This window comes from Pangasianodon hypophthalmus, chromosome 12, assembly GCF_027358585.1.
Source record: "Pangasianodon hypophthalmus isolate fPanHyp1 chromosome 12, fPanHyp1.pri, whole genome shotgun sequence".
In the NCBI taxonomy this organism is placed as follows: Eukaryota; Metazoa; Chordata; class Actinopteri; order Siluriformes; family Pangasiidae; genus Pangasianodon; species Pangasianodon hypophthalmus.
Window position 1 is genome coordinate 14,429,625 of NC_069721.1, and position 22,769 is coordinate 14,452,393.

At 40.3% G+C, this 22,769-nt stretch overlaps 1 protein-coding gene across 4 annotated transcripts; it reads right to left on the reverse strand.

The window, feature by feature from the left end:
* Positions 1-6,613: 6,613 nt before the first annotated feature.
* On the reverse strand, positions 6,614-22,748 carry sec24c (SEC24 homolog C, COPII coat complex component). Of its 4 annotated transcripts, XM_026915005.3 has the most exons (25): positions 22,520-22,748; positions 20,570-20,760; positions 20,220-20,306; positions 19,283-19,400; positions 18,035-18,204; positions 17,121-17,804; positions 16,005-16,144; positions 15,386-15,454; positions 14,221-14,332; positions 13,950-14,077; positions 13,402-13,540; positions 13,093-13,208; positions 12,859-12,983; positions 12,521-12,712; positions 12,342-12,435; positions 12,042-12,158; positions 11,698-11,868; positions 11,474-11,570; positions 10,414-10,559; positions 10,188-10,326; positions 9,955-10,073; positions 9,650-9,829; positions 8,759-8,950; positions 8,586-8,675; positions 6,614-8,381 (listed from the first exon to the last, which is right to left on the reverse strand). In XM_026915005.3, exons 2-25 carry the CDS (start codon positions 20,739-20,741, stop codon positions 8,241-8,243), a joined length of 3,738 nt encoding a protein of 1,245 aa, XP_026770806.3. In that variant the 5' UTR covers positions 20,742-20,760; positions 22,520-22,748; the 3' UTR covers positions 6,614-8,240. The 4 variants fall into 4 exon arrangements, with proteins under 4 accessions (XP_026770806.3, XP_026770808.3, XP_026770807.3 ...); XM_026915007.3 differs by lacking the exon at positions 20,220-20,306; XM_026915006.3 differs by lacking the exon at positions 15,386-15,454.
* Between the last annotated feature and the right edge of the window lie 21 nt (positions 22,749-22,769).

Genomic DNA, 22,769 nt, shown 5'->3' on the forward strand with positions numbered 1-22,769 from the left:
TACATTTTGATATATTTTTGCTCCTGGCCATATGCTATTGCAACACTACGTTTCCATGCCGTTTAGTTATATAGCACATGTACATTCCCAGAGCAGCCCAAGATACTACGTTGCCTTGACTGAAGGACTAAGAATGTGAATAATTAATGAACAAGCAGTCAACCAGATATCACTACAGTCCAGTGCAGCCAGAGTGGCTCACTGTGCGTCTGCAGGTCTGTATGTGTGTGTTTGCGTGTCAGTATACAATCGCTTATGTGCCAACAGTGGGACGTCCTCAGAAGCAGTGTAGCATGACACAGTCTGCCCTGTGTACAGTGTGTACACTGTGTGTGTGTACATATGTATACACACTGTGTGGGCGCAGCTTTAAGATGCAAATGGTACAAGATGGCTCATCGTCCTCAGAAAAAGCCCACACTGGAATCAAAAACACTTTACCTCTGCCCACACAAAGACATATTAACAAATATTCCTTTTTTCATGGGCCATTATAAAGTTATTACTTTTTATCACTATTGAAATGCCTCAACGTTTTGAACGTTAAAGTATAGAACGCGAAGAGCCCTTAATAGAATACGTACAGAGGTAAACATTCTTGACAGGTCACTGGGTGTTGCCTTCTACCTCATCAGGAATTTCCCATGTAAAACATTCATGTATAATTGAGCTGTAGAACACTGAGAATAGATATGTGTTACGTCATTGCCTCCGTCATCCTCCTTCTCAATGCTCCAGCATAATGTGGCATAAAATCTCATTGGCCAACCATTGGGTTGTCTGGGAGGCTGCCAGAAAACCATGCATTCATTTAAAACATGCACACGGTGCTGCGCAGGAGGTAACGAGGGGACAGGCTTTTCTGTAGACGGAATGAATTAAATCAACCTGAATCTTTTCAAATAAATAATAATCATATCATCATTTAATCTTAATCCAGTCGTCATCCTTAATCCAGTCCTCATCTGTGCCAAGAATGCTATCTATTAAAACACATCAGTCTCTTAAGGGGAAATGATTCCAGAGTTTTAAAGGCCATAAATCTGTACTTTTCATTTTTGCCCTATTTAAGCTAAATGTTCAGGGAGGAAGGCAGAAAGCAGGAAAAGTATGAGGAAATAGCCAATGTAGTAGAGATGTGGATAGTTGGAGATACCAGGAGTCAGTGAACCAGATGGGTAAATAGATTAAAATTGTCTAGCTTTAAATGTTTTGGGGTTTTTTTTCTGTAAGAGATTTTGCTCTCGGGCTGTGGAGATAGACACAGCGAGGGCATCAGTGCCAGTCCCCAGTATCCTACATCTGTCCTCTGCACACACACACACACACACACACACACACACACGCAAACACACAAACACCTACACATACACACTACTACCAGGCTGTAGTGTAGATGGATGACTCAGGTGGAATCGGGGTGGACGGGGGGGATGGGTGTAGATGATGTTCCTGCTCTCGTGTGTACGCGAGACCAACCATCTGGATCAAGGACAGACGACATCACTTTCCAGAGAGGCCTGCTTTTTAAAAACAAACCGACCTGATTAAAATGCACTATGTACGCGTGTACATTTTGCTCATAGAGTCAGAAGTTTAACATAAACTGAATTATATAGGGGTATAAACTGAATTATATTTGTGCAACAATACTGATTTCTTGTCCTGTTGAAAAGTCTGTTTGATTTAGTGGGTCAGTGTTGTGAAGCGTGAAACCATGGGCCAAGGGCAGTTTAGTCCTCTTGACCAAGGACTGTTGAGGGCAAAGTCAGTCTATATCACAGTGGTGCAGATGAGCTGCTGAAGATGTGGGTCAGTGCCTGCAACACCATTTAAAAGCTGATTTGCGTTCAGTTTCATGTTTTTTTTTTTACCAGGCTTCAGTGCAGAATTTTTTCATTAAGCATCAGAAGTGACCTCGGATCAGTGAGAGAATTTGCTGTGAGGCATGCTGCTGGGTTCTCCTTCGCGAGTCCTCAGCAAGTGCCAGACATGGTGATGGACGAGCTGGGGGGCTTGGGGAGTGCGCAAGGGTGCAGCATCCTTCCCTTTTCCTCTCCCTTCCTCCTTCTCTGCTCTTTCATTGTTAGCACAGTCTCAGACTATCTATAGTCAACCTCTGACCTCATTTGACAAAAAACATGAACACTTGCCTACTTCTCAACAACAAGCTTTGCGCGCGCTTGTGTGTGTTTATAGGGCAATGCTGAAAACTGTGGAGTTTGAATACAATGTACCGCAGTATCTGCTGTGCCTCAAACTAAAGATTAAAACAGAGCATCATGTTACAGTGCCATTTCTGTTTTAAGCAGCACTATAAGTAACGTTGGACTGCATTTTGCAATCAGGGCAGGTAGCTAAGGATACACACACACACACACACACACACACACACAGCAGTGACCCACATAGCTGACAGGTAATGATGCAAGAAGAGGCAGGTGGTCATCCTGGTGGGCGGGTGAAGCTGTCTGTCCACACACACCAACGTGCACTCATACACAGATGGCCGCAGAGTTCTGCAAAAAAAAAAAAAATCTCCCTCCCCCCCACCCCCACCCCCTCTCTCAGGGCTGGCTGCAGGCTCATTAGTAAGCCCCCAGACAGGAGACAAGGCTAAGAGTTTTATGCATAAATGTAAAGGGATCTGCTCATAAGGGAGCTAAAGAGGACAAAAGAAGCATTCGGCAGAGGCTGTGAAGTAGGAAGAGCAGCCTCTGCTGGATAAACTTTTAAAATGCAGCCCAGAAGTGTCCTGTCTTTCAAGTACAAGGCGTGACTGATAAATGGGTTGCATTTACATATTAGTGATAGGAATTACAGATCTTTTCAGTGAGTCAAATCAGTCAGCTCATCTCAAGAATAAACGTTAGCCCCAAAACCATCCAAAGTTGTTGTTCTTTGTTCTATGCAAAGAATTGCATTTATATAATATAGTGTTATACTTTGAATTGCATTTGTTATTAAAAAAAATTTAAAAACAACACAGTACTGCATAATTCAGGTGCTGAATTAATATTCTGATATTAATATTAATGTACCTCCTGTGTCCTCTTAACCTTCATTAAAGGAGAGTTTAAACTGTATTTCTGTCTACTTACCTTGATAACTGTTCACCTCCCCAATACACATCACTGTAGTTCCATACATCATAATGATTCAGTCACACATAGAAGAGAGTCAAACACACATGAACTGATGGCTCTGAATGGTTACGCTGTGCCAAACAATTCACCTGTTGATAAAGATGAACTGGATTCTTTTGATTGTGGTTACAGTGCGTGTGATTAACAGCGTTACAGAAAGATGAATATACTATATGGATAGCATTAGCAGTACAGATTACAAGCTTTTATGAATATGATGTTATAATCCTCTCAGAAATCCTGTCAGGATAGCTCATGTTAGATAGTTGGTTATCTTTAGAAGGCTATGAATATTCTCTTAAATTAGTGGTTCTCAAACTTTTTTCCAGTCAGGTACTCATTTAACTATAAAGATTCCACAGACCCCCTCATGTGTTTGTGAATAAAGTTGAAATATATATATATATATATATATATATATATATATATATATATATATATATATATATATATATAATATTTTGTCTATTTATTGGATCCATGGAGCTTTTCAACTGTCCACTCACAGAACACTTTTTTTAAAATTAAAATTATCACTAAGATTCATTTATGGGCTAATTTTCTTTTAGTTGTTGACCTATCAAGAACTCAGTTAAGCAATATCGCACGATCAAGAGTGCAGTTATCCTGAATACTGAATGTGATTCAGTGGTAGATCATCAAAGCCATGCTGATATTCAGTATGTGATGAACACAGACAAGTGGAGTGAGACAAACAGTGAAACATCCCAGTACGGTTATACTAAATATAAGCACTCCTGGAACACTGCTCTTCCAATCAAACCCCACATTCAGAATCTCAGTCTTAAACCTTAAAAATCCTCTTAGAATTACTGTCAATTTAACTAGATGGCAGAAAAAAAAATCTGTGAAAATCTGAATACCAATGAATTCCTTCCTCCTACTTGAAGACTTCCATATAAGGACTCACCCACATTCCCATCTATTGTCCTAAAGGCACACCCATTGAGCTGTTCTCATTTCCATATGGGGACACAGTGACGCACCTAATGCTGCCCACAGACCTTATTCCAATTTGTCAGCCCCTCAGTAGAAGCGGACCGTCACTGAGCAGATATTATTTAGGTAGTGGATCATTCTCAGTACAGCAGACAGAGACATGGTAGTGAGTGTTGTGCTGGGAATTAGTGTATGAGGCACAGCGGTATTGCTTTTAAGCACTGCGTTTTCTTACTGGCACTTTATTTGAAACATCTACCTTGCTGATGCACAGCTTGTGCTAATTCTGTTTCTGACCACAAGAATGGCCACAAAACCTCTGAATACAAGCAATGAAACAAATCTAAGTGTGTGGAGGGAAGGCCAGTGATCAGCTGTAAAACAAATTAGACAGGAGGCAGAAGAGAAAATGGGCTTATCACGCAGCTCTGCCTCAGCTTACAACATACTGTTGCCCTGGGAAACTTATTCCTACAGGCTTGGATTCAAGACATGGCATACATGAGGTGTGTGATGTACTGGCTAATAAGATCTTATTAAAGGAGTGGTTTGTCATTTTTAGAGCCCTCTGCTGCCTGCAAGATGAATTGTAATTGCAGTGAAAACAATGAAGAGAGCTTTGTTTCTCATCAAAAAAAACATTCCGTCTGTTGAAACTATGCTTCATGAATTGCTATTTAAGTAAAAGGGGCTGAGCTAAGCAGCTCTCTTCTGGAAAAATGTTAACAGAAGACTAAAATAAAGAAACAACAGAGATTCAATGCACAGCAATATTGCCAACCACTGTTCAATATTCAAAGGTATTTTCAAATCATACTTAGTGTACAAAACATTAAAAAATATTACAGACAGCCCCTTTAATGCTAAATATCTCATTAAAGAGTGGACACATTCTTATAGCAGGTGTCAAAGCCTCATTGGGATGTAGGAGATGGCAAGAATATAACTGTAAATGGACAAATTTCTCCTTATGTTCAACACAGACATTGTTAGAGGTGGAGAATGTAAGAGTAAATTGTGCGTGTGTGCGCTGAGCATCTTAAATATGAGAAAACAAATAGAATTTGAGCAGCTGAGCAGGTGCTCATTTAATCAACAGTCCCTATGAGAACAGGAGCAGGTTGCAAAGAAAGAGCAGAAAGCAGGGAATGATAGCATTTACAGTATAAACATTACAGAGGACGAGAGATAAGCATTTAATGTTAACATCACTGTTACTATTGCTCAAACTACTTATCACTTGCTTTCAGTCTAGCACCTAAATTTTAATATACCTGTCCTGACCAGCAAGAATAAGACCTGGCTATACAAGATGTGTCAGTAAGAAATAACTCTTGGCCTAGGGATTTGCAAAGACAGAATATTACAGTCATAGAATATTTCCCTTCATTTTTATCATTTCTGAAAATTGCCCATTGTTCTGGTACATTTGGAGGTAACAGTCACACGGAGAGCACTTTATGTCTGTTCGTGAGATACTGGGTAATACTGTACAAAACATCAGTTTAGAATTATGGTGTTATCATATTTGTGTATGAAAACACTGCAGAAATATGGTAATACGCATATGGTAAATGACTCATATATTACTCATATTGCTGTGAAACCAAAATAGTCCCTAATAAAACCACGTGATTTTTCAATACTCTAAAACAACTACACCAAGTCTTTGATATTACAATTCTTACTGTCCATGCCACAGGTCTCCCACAATGCCATTTGTGGAGCATGTAAAACTTAAAATAAAATAAAATAAAATAAAAATAAAGCACAGGTTTAGGAGTACCCTTTGTCCTGCATATTTTTGTGTTTTCCATCCTCTAACACAGCAACATAAACTCAGGAAGTGCTGTTAATTAGCTGATGGGTGTGCTGGGAGCAGGGAAAACAAAAACATGAAGGACAGTGTGTACAGGGTTGGAACCTGTGAAATAAAGAATTGAGCTCAGAAGCAATGATGCATGAGGTATTACCTACACCAGGCTGCTTCCAGATGTCCTGATGTGCTGATTATTTTAATCAACTTGGAAGAGTCAACCAACAAATTGATTTAGATATTTATTTTGCAGTTAGGTGGCAAAGATAAGACATGAGTCATGATTTCTAAACTTAAACACAAACACTGATTGCGAGGTTAAGATATGTGTGGAAAAAGTTAGATACAAAAGAAATGAAAAGAACAAAAATAAATCTACAAAAGGGCAGTAATTAAAGGTAGATCCCTCGTTTCTCTAAGGAATTTCATTAGGACCAATCTTTATATAAACACTGTTAAGATTACAGTAGGATGAACATTCAAACACTCCAGCTCTCACTTCATCAGTGCTGTGAGAGGAACTCTGGAGGTAGTACTGGGCAAACAATTATAAAACATAAAACCAAGAAGAATGAAAGAAGGTCAGAAAGAGAGCAGTCTGTGATGATGCAATACTTCCTTTCTAAGTCTGTAGGTATAATGGGCAGTTTTTCATCGCTGAATACATCCAACAAAGCACACTAACTGAGCATCATGTTTAAAATGTGATTTTTAATTCTGTACATGTAAATACATGTGATGACAAGGTATTCAGTGTTGATTGCTTTTCAGGTCACAATCCTACACATGCTTGAAAACGGTTAGAAATCGGCAGTTCTAAATCTCTCCAGCTACTCTTGCCATATGCTTTCACTGTACAAAGGTTATTTCACTAGAAAGACAAGACCAGGGCGGACAAGAAGCCAGTGCCGATGTCTGCGCCTGACTCTGCCTGCTCCAGGATTCTAACCTTCAAAACATTTAGAAATGAATATTGGATTGTAAAATGGTACATAATGATTCATGGTACAGGTTAGCACTTGATCATACAGTGAAAGTAAAAGGAAAAAAGAGTAACAACAGAAAATCTGGAGACATCAGAAACAGTATGTGTAGCTGTTCCTGTAATATAAGCCCAGGTCCTGAAGCTTTCTTTGAAGATGGCTGCCATCTGGACTACAGTCTCCATCCTCATTAAGAAAAGCTCGACTGCATAAACTCCCGTCCAGCTGGCTAATCTGAACTACATCATCCAGCCCAGTCAGAGAGCTTTCTGATAGGCCCCATACCCTCTCCACAATAGGAGAATTCTTCATCTGTTCTCAATGCTCACATTGTAACACAGCTTCAGGCGTGCCCTGTTAATTCAGCACGCATTCTGTTCCCTCTTAACTTAGACATTAGGCTTGTTGGTTCCATGTTCCTCCATCCATAGCTAATCTGATGCATAGAATTTTAGAGTGAGTGTTATATCTGAAGAGTTAGATGTATGGACAGCGAACAGCACACTTAAACACTCTGCTTCCCAAATAATCCATCAGTCAAAGGGTTTCTGCACACTCTAAAAACCAATAACGATTACAATAAATGATAACGGAAAAAAAAACAAAAAAACAACACAAAGACCAGCAGAGAAATGGGTGAGAAATGGAGAGATGGGTCAGTAAGGCCATGGTGGAAAATGAAACACAAGGACTGAATGAACAAAACATCCACGACAACAAAAATTAAATGGAGGAAACAATAAGTTATTTGGAAATTTTCATTTCTATTCGTCGGGATCTTTTTCAGAAAATCGGGTTCAATCGTTAATGCTGTCTACTACCACATACAGTGCCAGTGTTCCCGCACTCTCAGTCCACACACATGCACACACTTTTAAAGCCTATTATCCTGCATTTTGATTAACACATTGTTAATTCTGCACTTAAGTTTTTGTTCGGAATAAAGTGATCCTTACAGCAGCTGTGCTGGATAATCTGTTACTATATCAGGAAGTGGTGGGAAATATCAATAGCATCCGTTACATATGTCGATTCATGCACACCAACATTCTCTCTAATTCACTCACACTCTCTCTCTCTCTCTCACACACACACACACACACACACACACACACACACACACACACACACACACACACACACACACACACACACACACACACACACCTCGCAACTTCCCCCCCAAAACCAAATCAAGGACAGACACCAGAATGCGACAGAGCACAGAGAGAAACTGATCTTCCTCCTGCACTTTATAGAACATTACATTAGAGGAAGGGAAATGACAGGAGGACAGAACTGGTTTGTCAAATAAAAAGGGCAAAGGGAGCTGTCCTAGCTAAGAAGTGTGCGAATCTCCTTGTGCATGTGACACAAGAAGTCCACATAAGAAGCCCCGCCACTGTTGTTTTTGTCCTCCACAAGGAAATGCTTAAAGATGAGCTCAAGTTTGTCTTCCTGCTTCACCACCACCAGCTGAAAAAGAGAAAAAAATATTATAAATTCCACTCACAGAGCAGACAAACATCAATACAGAGACTGTATACTGCAAGGAATAACCAAAGAATTAAAGAAATGATGATGGACCAGGGAAGTATATGGTGAATTAAAGAAAATTATGAAAACAAGCAGCGTAGATCAACAGTGGCTGTAAGAAGTAGAGGCTCCTGGCAGATTTACCTTCATGTAGCGAGAGCGCTGTGTGCGGAAAGACTCAATAATCTCCCTCAGCCTCTTTGAGTATGGATTATCCAATATTGGCAAAGACGTCTGCAGTAAAACACGAGTCTGAAATGAGCTACATGCACAATACATTTACAATGCCATTGATATTAGGTTATCGCAAGTTGTACCATGTTAGGATCGATCTGGCTGAAAGCAGGGGTGCCAAAGATGTTTTGGAGAAGCTCCTGCTGGGTGTTGACCCCCACCCAAAGGAAAAGGTTCAGGCCAGTCTCCAGCAGGTAAATACCCCCTTTAGACAGCCTCTCTTCAGAGTCCCTGATTGCCACAGGCAGCACATCACTCTCCACGTCCAACTTGTGCTACATTTAAAAAAAAAAAAAAAAAAGCACCAACATCAACATTTATGGCTAGTAATAAACATGTATAGATTTACATAGATGTATATATACAGGGATGATATAGATGTATATGTACAGGGATTCATCACTAGCCAGTGTTTTATAACCACTATCATAATGAATGATAATCACTTAGAGCTTTAAACTTCAACAGTGCTTTAGTTCAGGCAAAATTTTGCTGTTCTCCTGAAGCAGTCAAGAACTTCACTACTGACGTTAATCTTGAGAATCACTCGCAACTCGGCTACTGAAATCTCTAAGATTGATATTTTTTTAATATGTAAATGATTAGAAACATACTAGTTTAACTTGACATATTTGTGGTTAATAAGACATTTACCTTATTTACATACATACAAAATTATTTTTTTTATTTATTTATTTTTATTAAAATAGTATTTATTTTAGCTCCTATTTATTTTACCATAAATACTTTGTCTAATCTTCAAGGGGGGAAAAAAGAACTTTGACTGAAGCATTTAGATCTTGGACTCAAAATGAAAATTTGCTATAATAATAATAATAATAATAATAATGTTTATTCAGTATGGAATCAGTTACATAACTATCATTTTGTGGGTATTTTGTCACCAGCAGTAGTAAATGTGTGTATGTACATGTCTGTGTGTCTGTGTGTGTGTGTGTGTGTGTGTGTCTCACCACTGGAAGCAGCCGTGGGTAAAAGAACACATGGCTCTCTGCCACATCCATGGCGCTGACCAGCTGTCTCAGATAGGCGCGATCATCTAAGGAGACGTCTGCTCCAGGGTGCAGAACATCACTCTTCAGTACACAGTTGAGATACACGGGAAGCAGCTTCATGCACTCAGGGAGGATCAGCTACATACAAAGCCACCAGGTAATTAGAAATGTTCATGACAGTGGTGCATACTGCTATACTCTGCTAACAACTGTTACTGATTAACACTGCTATTAGCAGTAATTAGGAGGGTAGCTGTATTCACCTGTCCAGCTGAAGATGGGCTAGCACAATTCTTGCGATAGCAGGCCAGGATCTGGGCACACTGGTTCATCAGACTGTCTCGCACATTCTTGGTAGGGTTGCTCAGTACACTGCGGTACGCTATAAACACAAACATAAAAACAAAAACAGATTTTCTTACACAATGTACCACTTCTTCTGCATGGCAATCATTTTACCTACACAAATACTATAAAAAATTTTTGTCTTACTCACCATACTTAGCAAAGAAGTTGATGATGGTGTCTGTTTCACAGTTCCTGTACAAGTCAGCCAGCTGTGAACAGCAGTTCACTGCCATGTTGTGGATCCGCAGTCGCCTCTGACCAGCACAACTGGTGTACAGCACAGCACACTGTACACACACACACAACAAGAGTATGGTTACTAAAGTCAAAAGAGGTTTAACATTAGTTGTTAACTCTTTCTCTCTCCCACATACCTGGATTAGTGCACCAGTCTCCTCACTGAGCTTGTCATCATGTTTGAACTCCACTGTGATGGTTTTATCACAGTCCAGACACGCCAGCTCTACATCTGTGGTGTTGCTCATGTAGAACGAACCGAAAAAGTCTGTGGCCCGGATACCTGGCAGAACATGATACAAAACACGAGCTCAAAGGCTTTGCCAAATCAATAAAGGGTGAAATTTTCATTTTTGTGGCATTATGAATGCGTCTCGACTGACCACTTGTGATCAGATTTCATACATCATTTCTGCTGGAGATTTACTAAAATCTCATGTACCTGTATGGACTGTTTCAAATGTTCTAATTGTGTGGTCTGCTAAGAAACTTATAAATGAATGACAGATGAGAGGATGAATGAAGCTATGAAAAGCAGCTGCTTTATTCCCTGCTGTTATAGCATCACTTTTATCCATTAGCCTAGCGGCAGAGAGCTCTAATTTTCAGCACGATTTCCAAACAGCAATGATTACATATTTTCCGGCTAGGGCAATGACGCAGTTGACCAGGTGGTCGTTCACTGATTGAGATGCTTTCACATTCACAACACAAATGTGATTTGGCCATATGCGAATGTGGTCTGAGTGATCGGATCACAATGCGTCTTCGAGACGCATTTGACCCCATTGACACACCTGTCCTTAGCACTGAACACTTAAACTCTGAACACAAGATTTTTTCAAATTAACCAGATTAAGTAATTCAAGGTTCACAAAAATCTGGATTTTTCTGTTCCAAAAATACAAAAGTACAAATGAAATATACACTTGGTTGTCAGCTGCCCTTACAATTAGGGCTCTGAAAATTAATCTAAAAAAGCCTATCATATATTTAATCAGTACTGAAAATTGTTACAAAATCTTACTAACATTCAGTGTGCTTTATACCATCAGAGTTATAATTAGAACCTAACACAAAGACTTTCTAAAACTTCATCTCCAGTTGTTTTGAGGCCTGTTAGGATTGGAGTAATTTTGCTCCAGGTTCTTGCTCCAGGATATGTATATATGTATAGAAAAGGTCTGTCCCACTCACCAGTGCTTGTGCGGACCCTCATCACTGCATCAAAGCCCACCTGCTTCTGCACATCTTTCCTCAGATCGTTCAGAAACCGTTCCTGGTCAGACTGGGCCTGACGCACAAACACATGACAGTGTGACTACGCATATTTGATCATACAACCCACAAAGTCTTTCAAACTAAAGATCCAATAGGTGTTGTTGATCCAGTAAGACAAACACATAATTTGTTCCACTGACCTGGAAATAGGTGTATTTGTAGATGGAACCTCCTGTTGAAATGGGTACCACCCCTAATGTTGCCACGTCTACATACTGATTAGGGAACAGAAAGAGATCCACACAACAGCCCTGTGCCACACAATCCTTCGCCAGGTTGCCATAGAAGCTCACTTGTGGCTGGAATAAAGTCTGAGAAAAGAGAAGAGGCAGTGGAAATCAATCAAGACATTTCAGAAACTGGATTTATGGCTTTAATCATAAACTAAAACTAAAATAAATTAATGCAAAGTTATGTGATTATACAATAGAGGTGTCTCATAATTTGAATTAAAGAATTGGTCCTATAACAAATGAGACAGTACCTTTTCTTTGTCTGTGCCCACCAGTTTTTTGTCTTCCCTGTTCTTCAGCTTGCCTGGAGCCTCAGCAATGGGCAGAGATGTGTGGAAGACAAACAGCTTTCCAGCGCAGTCTGCAGCCTAAGACACACAGACCAGCCTTCAGCATTTACATTTTTACACACACATTACTCTTTCATGTACAGAGTATAAATGCAGGCTATTATGCTGTCTACCATGTGATCAACAATTTCATAGCAAAATCAACTACAATAAAATTAAAGCTATTATGTTCTACAGATATGTAATAAAAGTCTTAAATACCTTAAGAGCTTCCAGTCCAGCTTGGATAACAGGGCCAAACACTGTCTCTGTTTCTCGTGTGTCAGCAAACATCTCAGGGATCTGATCCAGCAAACTGGACAGAGAACATCATGGATATTAGAAGATCAGCCAAAAAAAACAGCCATCAATATTTCTATCTAACAAAAGACCAAACTAACCTCTCAATGACAACCCTGGACTCCGAGACATTGACAAGGAATCCGTCCAACAAGGGTACAAACATGTCTGCAACATCTGAGACCACCATCATCTGAGGTTGGGCCAGAGAAGCCTTCACATTATAGAAGTGCAGCACTTTGTTGTAGGTTACAAAACCTACTCGTATATTGGACTCCATATCAGGGTTCTCTCTAAAAAGAAACACCACAATATTTGAGACAGTGAAGCATCTGAGTGATGGTGACAGTGGTAACAGAAATATAACTGTCCAAAATAATGAACTGAAACTAAAAGGATTATCTTAATCTTACACAGCTTAGCAACTCGAAATCTGTACCTGGGCAAATAGTCCAACAGGGTCTTAAGCTCCTGGCATACAATCCTCACCATGCCACTTTTCACAGCATTGTATGACACATCAATTAAGAAGATGAAGGCTGGAGGCTGAGGAATCTTGTTGTTCTATAAACATTAACAAAAATACAAAAATAAGACAAGCACATAATGTAGATCTATCTATAGTATCGTATGTAATTCCTAATAAGTGATTCCTTGAGACCTGAGTGCCTACCTTACAATAATCCACCGTGGCTACAAACTCATAGCTGCCCAGGGACAGCTCGGGTCGGTCGTAGCAGTCTACACGCTTCCCTGTGTGGTCCAGATGCTGGAAATAATGGGGAGGCACTGAAACAGGAAAGAGTTAAAAATATGGTAACATATTCAGTAAAAGATGTCCATGCCTTTTAGGCAGACATGTAGGTCATGCTTAAATCTTATTTAATTCCAAAGCCTATCCACACAGTCATGTGACACAAAAATCACACTTCTGAAATGAATGTTCTGTTGCCTACATGCACTTATTTAAAAAAAGACTCACCTTCCGTGACGCAGCTGCAGAAGCTACACTGGAAGCGTCTTCCACCCTCGATGAACTGCATGTAGGGACACATGTAAGCCTTACAGCGATTACAGCGAATAGGACCGCTTTCCCCATGATCCACTACATAAGGAGGGTTCTGAAAGGAACAAATGTGAGACAATTGGTTAATTCTCAATGCAAGATCAAAAGAATAGACACTAGGCCTCAAGTCAGCATGCTACCTTTGGTTTATATCAGGTTGATCCCAAAGAGAGTCAATTTCCTGATTCCAGGCATTGAAAATAAAAAACAAAAGCTTTGGGGTTGATTATACTGGAAATGATACGCCTTGTGCAAACATGGAAAGCAAAATGAATTTAGCACATGTGAGTAAGACAGCCAGCAAATACCGGCCTTTATTTTGAATTTTGACAGTAGGAATTGAACAGATCAGGGCTTGAAATGCAGGCAAGACCCTTTGACCATTTACTGAGACCACTGTTCACACCGAGCTATAGTGTGGACGGCCTTGCCTCAAGAGCCTGTATAATGAAACAGTGCCTCACCTCATCAGGAGGCAGAGCAGCCAGCGGTTTGATCACTGCAGCCAGCGGCACCTGGGATTGTTTGGCCATGTCCGAGGTACATGGCATGTTATAGGCTGTGCAACGGATGAAACGTGGACTTGCATTCCCTTTAAAAGTACATACACACAATATTCAACACTGAAATCCAATAAAGCAATACAAGACATTCCACTTACATGTACAAGCGGCACAGAGGATTGTGTCGCAATGCTCGTTAACATGAAAAATGGAGTTTAATAACACCTCTTACCTTGATCTTTAACATGGAAGTTGGTAGTGACGAGGGGTGGGGCTTGACCTCTGACCCCAGTGACAAAAGGCTCACTGCCTTTGTTTGCCTTGTCATCCTCAATCACCTGAATCTGAGAGAGCAATGACATACAATTGACATATACACAAACCTTTCAAAAACACAATGAGAGAATGGATCATGCATATGCACAGATACAGAAACCTTTCACTCAGCTAGTAGGTCAGACATGCAAGGGCTGAATTAGCATGCAAAGACAGAGGGAGGGGCTAGACTGGGTCGGCACCAATGACCTACAACAAGTGTGAAAGCCAGTGTTATTAAATCCAAATAATTTCCCATAGATCAATTGCTTAGTTACATGAATTCTCAGGGGGAGGCTTATCACGAAACATAGAAAGAAGGGGTGTTACACTTTTCAAATTTTCAAGGTATCATAACCTAGTCAAAAAAAATCATGGTATCATAGGATCAATCAACCATCTAAAAACACACAAGCTGGTTACCAAAAAAAAAAAAAAAAAATTCATTACGAAACCCACATAAAAGTAACTTTGCGCACTGTAAACGAAAAAAAAAAAAAAAACCTAAATAATAATTCTTACTGAGAAAGATATTGCTGAGAATGACTTACATTGTCATACATTGTCAGTATTTATCATATTATCGTTATAAGCTGAAAGATATATTCGCTGTGAAGTAAGGCGGTGTGCTGATCCAAAAAAAGTAAATCTAACTAGTGCGGCAGTGCTGCTTAGCCAAAAATTTATCTTTGTCTATTTGGTTTTGTTCATCAATGTCATGTTTCTCTTTGTGTTACACAGTTGTCATGTATGATAAAGTTACAAATTTTGGCGCGACACTAACACCCATACTACAAAACTACACAATGGATGGGAAATACTAAGATAGCTGAAAATAGATGACTACCGTTCATTCTATCGATCTATAAATATTATCTTTAAACTCAACTACTAATCTAATCTAATATTCAAACTAATCTATTATACGTTTAAACTATTAACAACACTACAAATAACACATCTGAATAGATCTACAGTCATTGGTGTTATTAGGAGATTGGCTGAGAGGAGAACAAGGACTAAGGAGAAAGATTAGGGTTAGTGCAACAACACAGACATGCAGAGAGACACAGGGCACTTACTGGGCTGGGAATAGCGTCTGGGTCTATTCTATGTCTTGTTTTCTGCACAGGCGGTATGTCAGAGGCTTGCTTTACATTTTAATAATTTAGTCCAGCAAGATTAAAGAGAGGAGAAAAAAAAGCCAAAACAAACAGAAAGAGAGCAGAGAGAAGATAAACAGATGTGTAACCACAGTTACCTCTGCTTTCAAGACTAGAATAACAATGATTAATTACACTGTTTAGAAAGCAATACCAGTGAATGAGGATGCAAATATTGCCAGTGACACATGCAATATTCAAGCAGAACTTTAAGCCTTAAATCTCCACCGGATTTGCGTATCTGTTATTCCGCCATGGTGCATGCACATCAGACACAGGAGACTCCAGAGCATGGCCTAGCTTACACAAACCACTGCACATAACTTGAACTATTACTCTCAGTAAAGCAATAAAATACCAAAGACTACAGAGATCTGTGGATGTACATATTTGAATAAAAAGCGTAGAGAAATTTGAGTACATGGTGGGTTAAAAAGACAATGGACATACAACGTAGGCATATGCTTAACAGTGACAGAATGTGAAATGTGTCACAGACTGTGTACATGTGTGTGCTGCTGGTCTAATGTGTATGTACCGGGCTGGGGATGGAGTCTGGGTCAAGTCTCTTCGTTGCAGGAGGAGGGGCTTGTGCAGGGGGCGGAGCTGGATAACCTTGCTGCCCAGAATATGGTCCACCATAGCCAGGTTGAGGAGCTCTCACTTGCCCAAAAGCACCTGCATGAAACACACACATACACATTACTAACAGCCTTCACTACCATTAAGAGGAGACATATATACAGTGTAAAACAATGAGGTGAGCTGAAAACAGCACAGAAGTCATGATTCTCAGTTAGCTCTTTGGTATACTGTAGAATAAACACACAGACAGCTCCCACATCAAGGCAGCATGACATTTATTATCTATCTCAAATGATCCACTCTGCTGCCTATAGGATCTCCAGAAAAATGTCAGGCCACTGGAAAATTCCATGCACTATAAGACATGAAGCTAATGTTTCCAGGTGTCAAAGTAGGACATAAGGTTGAGACCTTGACAACTCAGAGTGAAACTACGCTAAAGCAGGAGACAGACATTTTGGCATAAAACAACTAATCGCAGAAGTCTTGGTCATACAAACATCATTCCGTATGTGATTCTGATCTAGGTATTGAGTGTGTGTAATTCATTATTCATAACACTGTGTGTTATAAGGATGGGTGACAACATTTCATACATCAGTGAATAATTTGAATAAATAGAGGCTGAATGCTTTTTAGAAATTGATTAGACGTGAACTTAATTTTAAATTTCAAATGTTCAGTCATATGCCCTTAAGCGTAAAATTCAGTTTCAGATTTTGCGAAACCACAAAATTCAATTTCAGTTTAAAATTGAACTTTCAAATAACTTTCAAATTCAGATTTTTGCATTTAAATACATGTAGCACAACTGCACTTCACTACCACATAACCAACTAAACAACATTAACTTTATTGTGCAACACACAAGGCCTATTAAAAATGGTGTTTGAGTATGATGTGAATTCATTCCTATTCACATATTCATAAGTCATGTTTAAATCAATCATGTGCTAAATCTAAATTTAAAAGGAGCAATGTTTGCCCTTTTTATTCTTACAGTTACAAAATGTAAGCCTTATGTTCCACATAAGGCTTTGCTGTTCAACTTAAATATTCAGGCACTCACCGTTCTGCTGAGGTGGATAGCCCTGCATCCCTGGCTGTGGTGGTGCCATTCCGGGAGTGCTGGGTCCATGCAACATCCCAGGCTGTGGAGGAGTCACATGGTTCGCTTGGGACATTGGAGGTCCCTGAGAGGCCATAGGAGGACCCTGCATGCCTGAGTATGGAGGCCTGGGAGGTGCACCTGCTTGGGGTGGAAATCCAGCAGCAGTGGTGGGTGGAGGAGGACCTGAGTGGAATGCGGAGGGCTGTGATGCAGGGGGCAAGACTGCTGGGTATTGGGATGGGGCAGAGCTGGGTGGAGGCCCTCCGGAGAAAGCTGAAGGCTGGGAAGTGGGAAGGGGTGCTCTAGGGTGAGTAGCCTGCACTGGTGGAGGTGGGCCTCCATATGATGCCGTAGGGCCCGTAGGTGGAGCTGAAGAAAACTGAGGCTGTGATAGAGGAGAGGCCTGACTGAAAGTCTGCTGTGAAGCCAAGGGTGGAGGTGGGAGCTGGGTGGGACCAGGCGCAGAGGAGAATGGCGGAGCTGTAGCTGGGAATGGTTGCTGAGCAGGAGGAGCTCCGTAGTAGGACTGAGCTGCTGTATGAGGTGCACCAGAGGTGGCCGGGGGCCGAGTGGGGACAGGAGACGTGGGGGCAAAAGAGGATGGAGGGGCTGAAACAGGAGCCTGGGAGATGGCAGGTTGAGCTGGAAGAGGGAAAAAAAAAAAAGAGAATGACAGAAAATTACAGAACATCTGTATTTAACCACTGTTCTATTGAAACTGTAGCTGTGTTTTATTTCCTCATGTCCTGTATCCAGAGCCGCTGCATTATATTTTACATTGCATCATGGTTCATGGTCCTAGTGGCACGGTATCTAGTTCCATTGCATACACATGCGAAAAACATGACTTGAGTAAGCCAAAGAGTATTTACCATAGCCTGGCCCAGCTGAAGAGGGTACAGTGGACCCAACCTGCATGCCTGCCATCTGATTGGTCACCTGCTGCATACTGGTGGGTGGGGCACCAAACTGCTGGTTGTATGCAGGCTGAGGACCTGACAAGTTCACTGCTCCTTGAGTGTACGGCTGAGACACAGATGGCCTATACAGTAGACAAGGCAGGAAAAAAAAATTAAATGGCAAATCAGAATTTGGCAAATACTAACCATACTATCATGACTGACAAAGTGAATAACCTATTTATGTTAGTTTAAAGCACCACGGACTTTTCCTTGCCCCTGAATTAACACATGAGTTCATTTCTATGGTTAGTAAGAGTGTTGAAGCAGGGAAAATCTAGACAATGGTTTCTAGGACTGGAGTTACAAACCTGTGGTTCAGAAACTTCATCAAATGCAACATGATCCCTAATACACTTATGTGGGTGTGTTTGTTACAATGCTTCTGGAGATGAACCTACTAAGGTCAAGTTACTATTCATATTGATACTGAATATGAGGGGAAAAAAAAACAGCAACCGGCATTCATACATAGTTTTTCCCCATTTTGCTCACCCACTAGCCAGCTATCCTCATACATAGTTTTTCCCCAATTCCCACCCACTAGCCATCTATCCTCATCATACAACAGCTACCAACTGAGGAGGACGAAAGCCAAAACGTGCTTCCTCCAAGACACGTCAACTACATCTGTTCAAACTGCTGTGTCAGAGGGCAAACAACACACCCTAAGGAAAATGCTATCTACCTTCTTCTGTATACATGAGCTCACAGATGCCCATTTTTAAATACATGCCCATGACTGACTACTTTTGCTCTGATTGACAAGGGAGAAAGAGTACACCATCCCTCCCACATAGACAGCATGTCCAATTTTGCTCCCTTGACTTCTGGCTATTGAAGGCTGTGGCATCATCAGGACTCGACTCGCGATCTCCCGACAATGAAGTGACACTCTTCTGCTGAGCCACTCGGAAATCATATTTTACTCAACCTATATAAAATTCTACTCAGAATTGCCAAAAAGTACAGAATTTACAATCTTTTGAGCTGTCAGACAAATCTGACTTTTAATATTACTAACAAATTGTTAAAAATGTTTGCATTTGATAATTCAGGCTTAGGGAAGTGTCTCTACTGCTGACTTAAGCCATTTAACTTCTGCTACATGACAGTTTTTTTTTTTTAACATATCTCAGTAGGAATACACTGAATCTTAACCTTTGTGGAGGGGCACCCATAGATGGTGGTCCATTCTGTATGTCACTCGTCCCAAACTGTGAATACGGCTGAGCTGCAGACGCTGGGGGTGCACCGGTGGTGGGGGGTCCTCTCACACCTGCAGAATAAAGATTATAATTTAGAAATCCACCAATAAATTCTGAACGTGAGGTATACTGTATACAGCTGTAATTTAAAAAAAAAAAAAACTGAAATAATGGATTTCATTAACAAAAATATTTCCATAAAATACACTCGAAATAAATATGCTTCAAGTGTGCTACATTTTGAAGAGCAGATTTAATATGAAATAAATTATTGAACAACTGAGATATTTTAAGATTTGTCCAGTCTTCTATACATTACCAATAAGAAATATATCCTTTGCTATGTTCCTTGATAGCTTGAAATCTAGTCTGATAATCGACAGCTGCTTGTATAGTAAAGAAAAGCTTAATAAGAGATCACCAACTTCGAACAACATTAGCTAGCTGTGAATATTTATGAAAAGAAAAATTTATGATTTAAAAAAAAAAAAAAAAAAAAAAAACTAGCTAGTTGGAGAAAATCCCCAAAACTTGTGATCTCTGTACATCTAGCTAGTCAATTAGGATTAACAGAGAGAAGAAGGAAACACGTAAGTCAGGCTTACAGGGCAGAGGCAAAGAAGGGAAAGGAGAAGAGGAAAGGGAAAAGGAAGAAGAAGAAAAGGAAGAAGAAGAATGTGATTCATTGTGGAATGTGAGGGACAAACTGAGTGACAATGTCCACTTCTGAATGATAATCTCAGTATAAGGACACTGGGCTATAACGGAACCCTGCCGTGTCTGTGAGCCTGCAGGTGAGACACGATCCAGCTGTCCTGCACTATACGCTCAGTAGGAACCAGTGGGAACAGGGAGGAGAACAGCCTGCCAAGCATAATGAAAACAGTTACCTAAGTCAAGAGGAGAGGAAGAGGACAGGTCAGAGACTAAGTTTGCTGCAAAAGCCTTAGAGGGAAAGCTTGCATAAGGAGAATATCCTGAAATACAAGAGAGAAAGCCATGAAAACTGTGATAGGCAAAAAACACCAGTGAAAAGTCAGGAGGGCAGGATGATTCAAACTCATTAGTGCTTGTCGATTTACTTGAGACCTGAGGCACTAGTATGGCATATAATCTACTAATTAAAGTGAGTTTAAAATATTACAGCTATTTAGGCACTCTTTAACTGATAATGGTGTATGAACAGTTTCAGTATTGCTAGTTATTCATATGTAATCAGTCTGTATATGTACACAGGTACCTTGAGGTGGGCCTGTTTGGTAATTAGAGGCAGGCCCGTTGTAGGGAGCATACGGGGCTGCATAACCCCCGGGCATCTGCTGACCCCCATAACCAGACTGCGGGTAGCCCTGGTAGCCGGACTGCGGCTGTCCATAAGGAGAGGCCATGTGAGGTTGCTGGTTGACATTCATTTTCAGTTCATCCCTAAATCTGAAAACGGGAAGAGAACACGGAGTGTGAGGTTCAACTTGTTGGATATTAATTACTAAAAGACCAGTGTTACTAAACCAGAAAAATGTTGGGTTTAAGATGAAGAGCAAAACACTTTCTCTTCAACAACAACTCTTAAAGAGGAAAACAGATTCAAGTGTGTGTGTGTGTGTGGGTGTTGAGTGAAACCACTAAACATGCAAATTATCATCAAATGTGGAGTTAACATACACCAGAGTTGCATCTGAGATAAAACCTGGAGGCACTTTGCACAACATTCTTTCAACATCAGTGTATCTTGCTGTATTTGTGTTGTATTAAAACCAGTCTGTGATTAATAACTATGTCTTACCACTGCCTATCTTGAGGCACTGTGCAGAGGTGGACTCTATAATGGTCATAAAACAATTAAAATCTCCCATGTCAGAAAACATCAACACTGTGGTCTGATCCTAAGCAGCAAAAGCAACTAAAACCAGTAAGCGTCATGTGTCCATCACTGATGATACCCTCCATGATGGGTAGTATAGCAGCACCAACGCAACATGGACTTGTGAATAATTCAATGTAATCGACACTGTAACACTGTACAGTGCCCAGCGTGCGTAATGCTTCACTGACTCACAGCACACACTGGTTAGGATGGTTAAGCAGCAACCGCCTGGCTTCATATAAAGTTTGGTTGATGGGGCATGGGTTGTTTTGTTTGTTTGTTTTAGACTTAGAAGTAAGTTTATTGCAGACTACCAATAACATAAATGTTAATGTCATATTCATGTTTGGAAATTAATATGAATCAAAACTAGTAATATTGATTAGATATGTGACAGGACTTGACAATATGACAATATAATATCATGAGATGAGAGATTATATCACATACCACATGTAGTGTCAGGACTTTTATAACACACACTGAACAATAATGTTACTCAGTGTGACAAATATCTTTGTTTTTTTATGTTTAATTTCCCTCACTTTCCATATTAAACAGAAAAGAATTATTTTTGAAGACTTTAAATAATGTAAGCACAGTTTTGTGTATGTGTTTTAAATGTTACATTCCTGTTTTGCGGCCAGTTTGCTAACAGTCCTAAATATCGTGATACATATCGTCTATGGTGAAAATATCTTTAGTATCGTGATATTTTTCACCACACCGCCCACCTCTAAATCCAGACAAGTTACATATGATAATAATAATAATAATAATAATAATATCTTACCGAGTTACTGACCTAGGCTCATAGGTTAGGCGGTTAGCTAGTTTACCCACACAGTCAGCTAGGCCACTGAAAGCCAGTTGCGTATACAAGCTTGGTAAAAACCGAGCTAGCTAAACAGCTAACAAGCTAACAAGTTTGCCGAGCAAGCTAACAGGATAGCCTTATAAAACAACAGAGCTAACAAACACACACGGCGTGTGAGGTGTAGATAGATACTAACGGTAAGCACGTAACGTAGCCATGTTACTGAAGCCGGTTAATGACAAGCAGGAACACTGGGCCTTAACTTGCTAGCATACTTCACTTTTCAGGCAAGACAGCGAGAGTTCTTCCCCAGAGTGAACGAATAAAATAACACGAGCTATCATACCAGCTAATGTTCACAACACCACAAACAAACAAATAAACAAACCCAAAGCTAGCTAATGACAAAACGAGTCAAGACCGTCGATACTACCTAAACCCTGTTAGCAGAAGCGCTAACGTTAGCATGCCTGGTAGCCCCGACTAAGCATTAGACATTCACCACTTACCTCCGATCTAGACAGATGTGTAAATAACCGAGCCGGCAGGGAAACTGCTCCTTTTAGTCGATCACTGAGATCTCCGTGTATTTTTTTTTTCGTAAATAAAAGCACAAATGTCACCTTCCTGAATCAGTATCGCCACTAGCTCTGGTTAATCCCTTTCTTCCACCTCAATTTCGCCAGCCGTCGCATTAGCACCGCGGTGACATTCGCGCCGGAAGTACAGCAACTTTGTGCCACGTCCACTTCCGGTTCC

What these genes read in the sequence shown, in the direction of transcription:
- sec24c (XM_026915005.3), bottom strand. Translation starts at nt 20,741, where the DNA reads ATGAATGTCAACCAGCAACCTCACATGGCCTCTCCTTATGGACAGCCG. An exon ending in CAGACTCCATCCCCAGCCCG is followed by an intron (nt 15,455 to 16,004) that starts GTACATACACAT and finishes TAAAATGTAAAG; the next exon opens with CAAGCCTCTGACATACCGCC. An exon ending in ACAAATACACCTATTTCCAG is followed by an intron (nt 11,571 to 11,697) that starts GTCAGTGGAACA and finishes TTTGTGCGTCAG; the next exon opens with GCCCAGTCTGACCAGGAACG.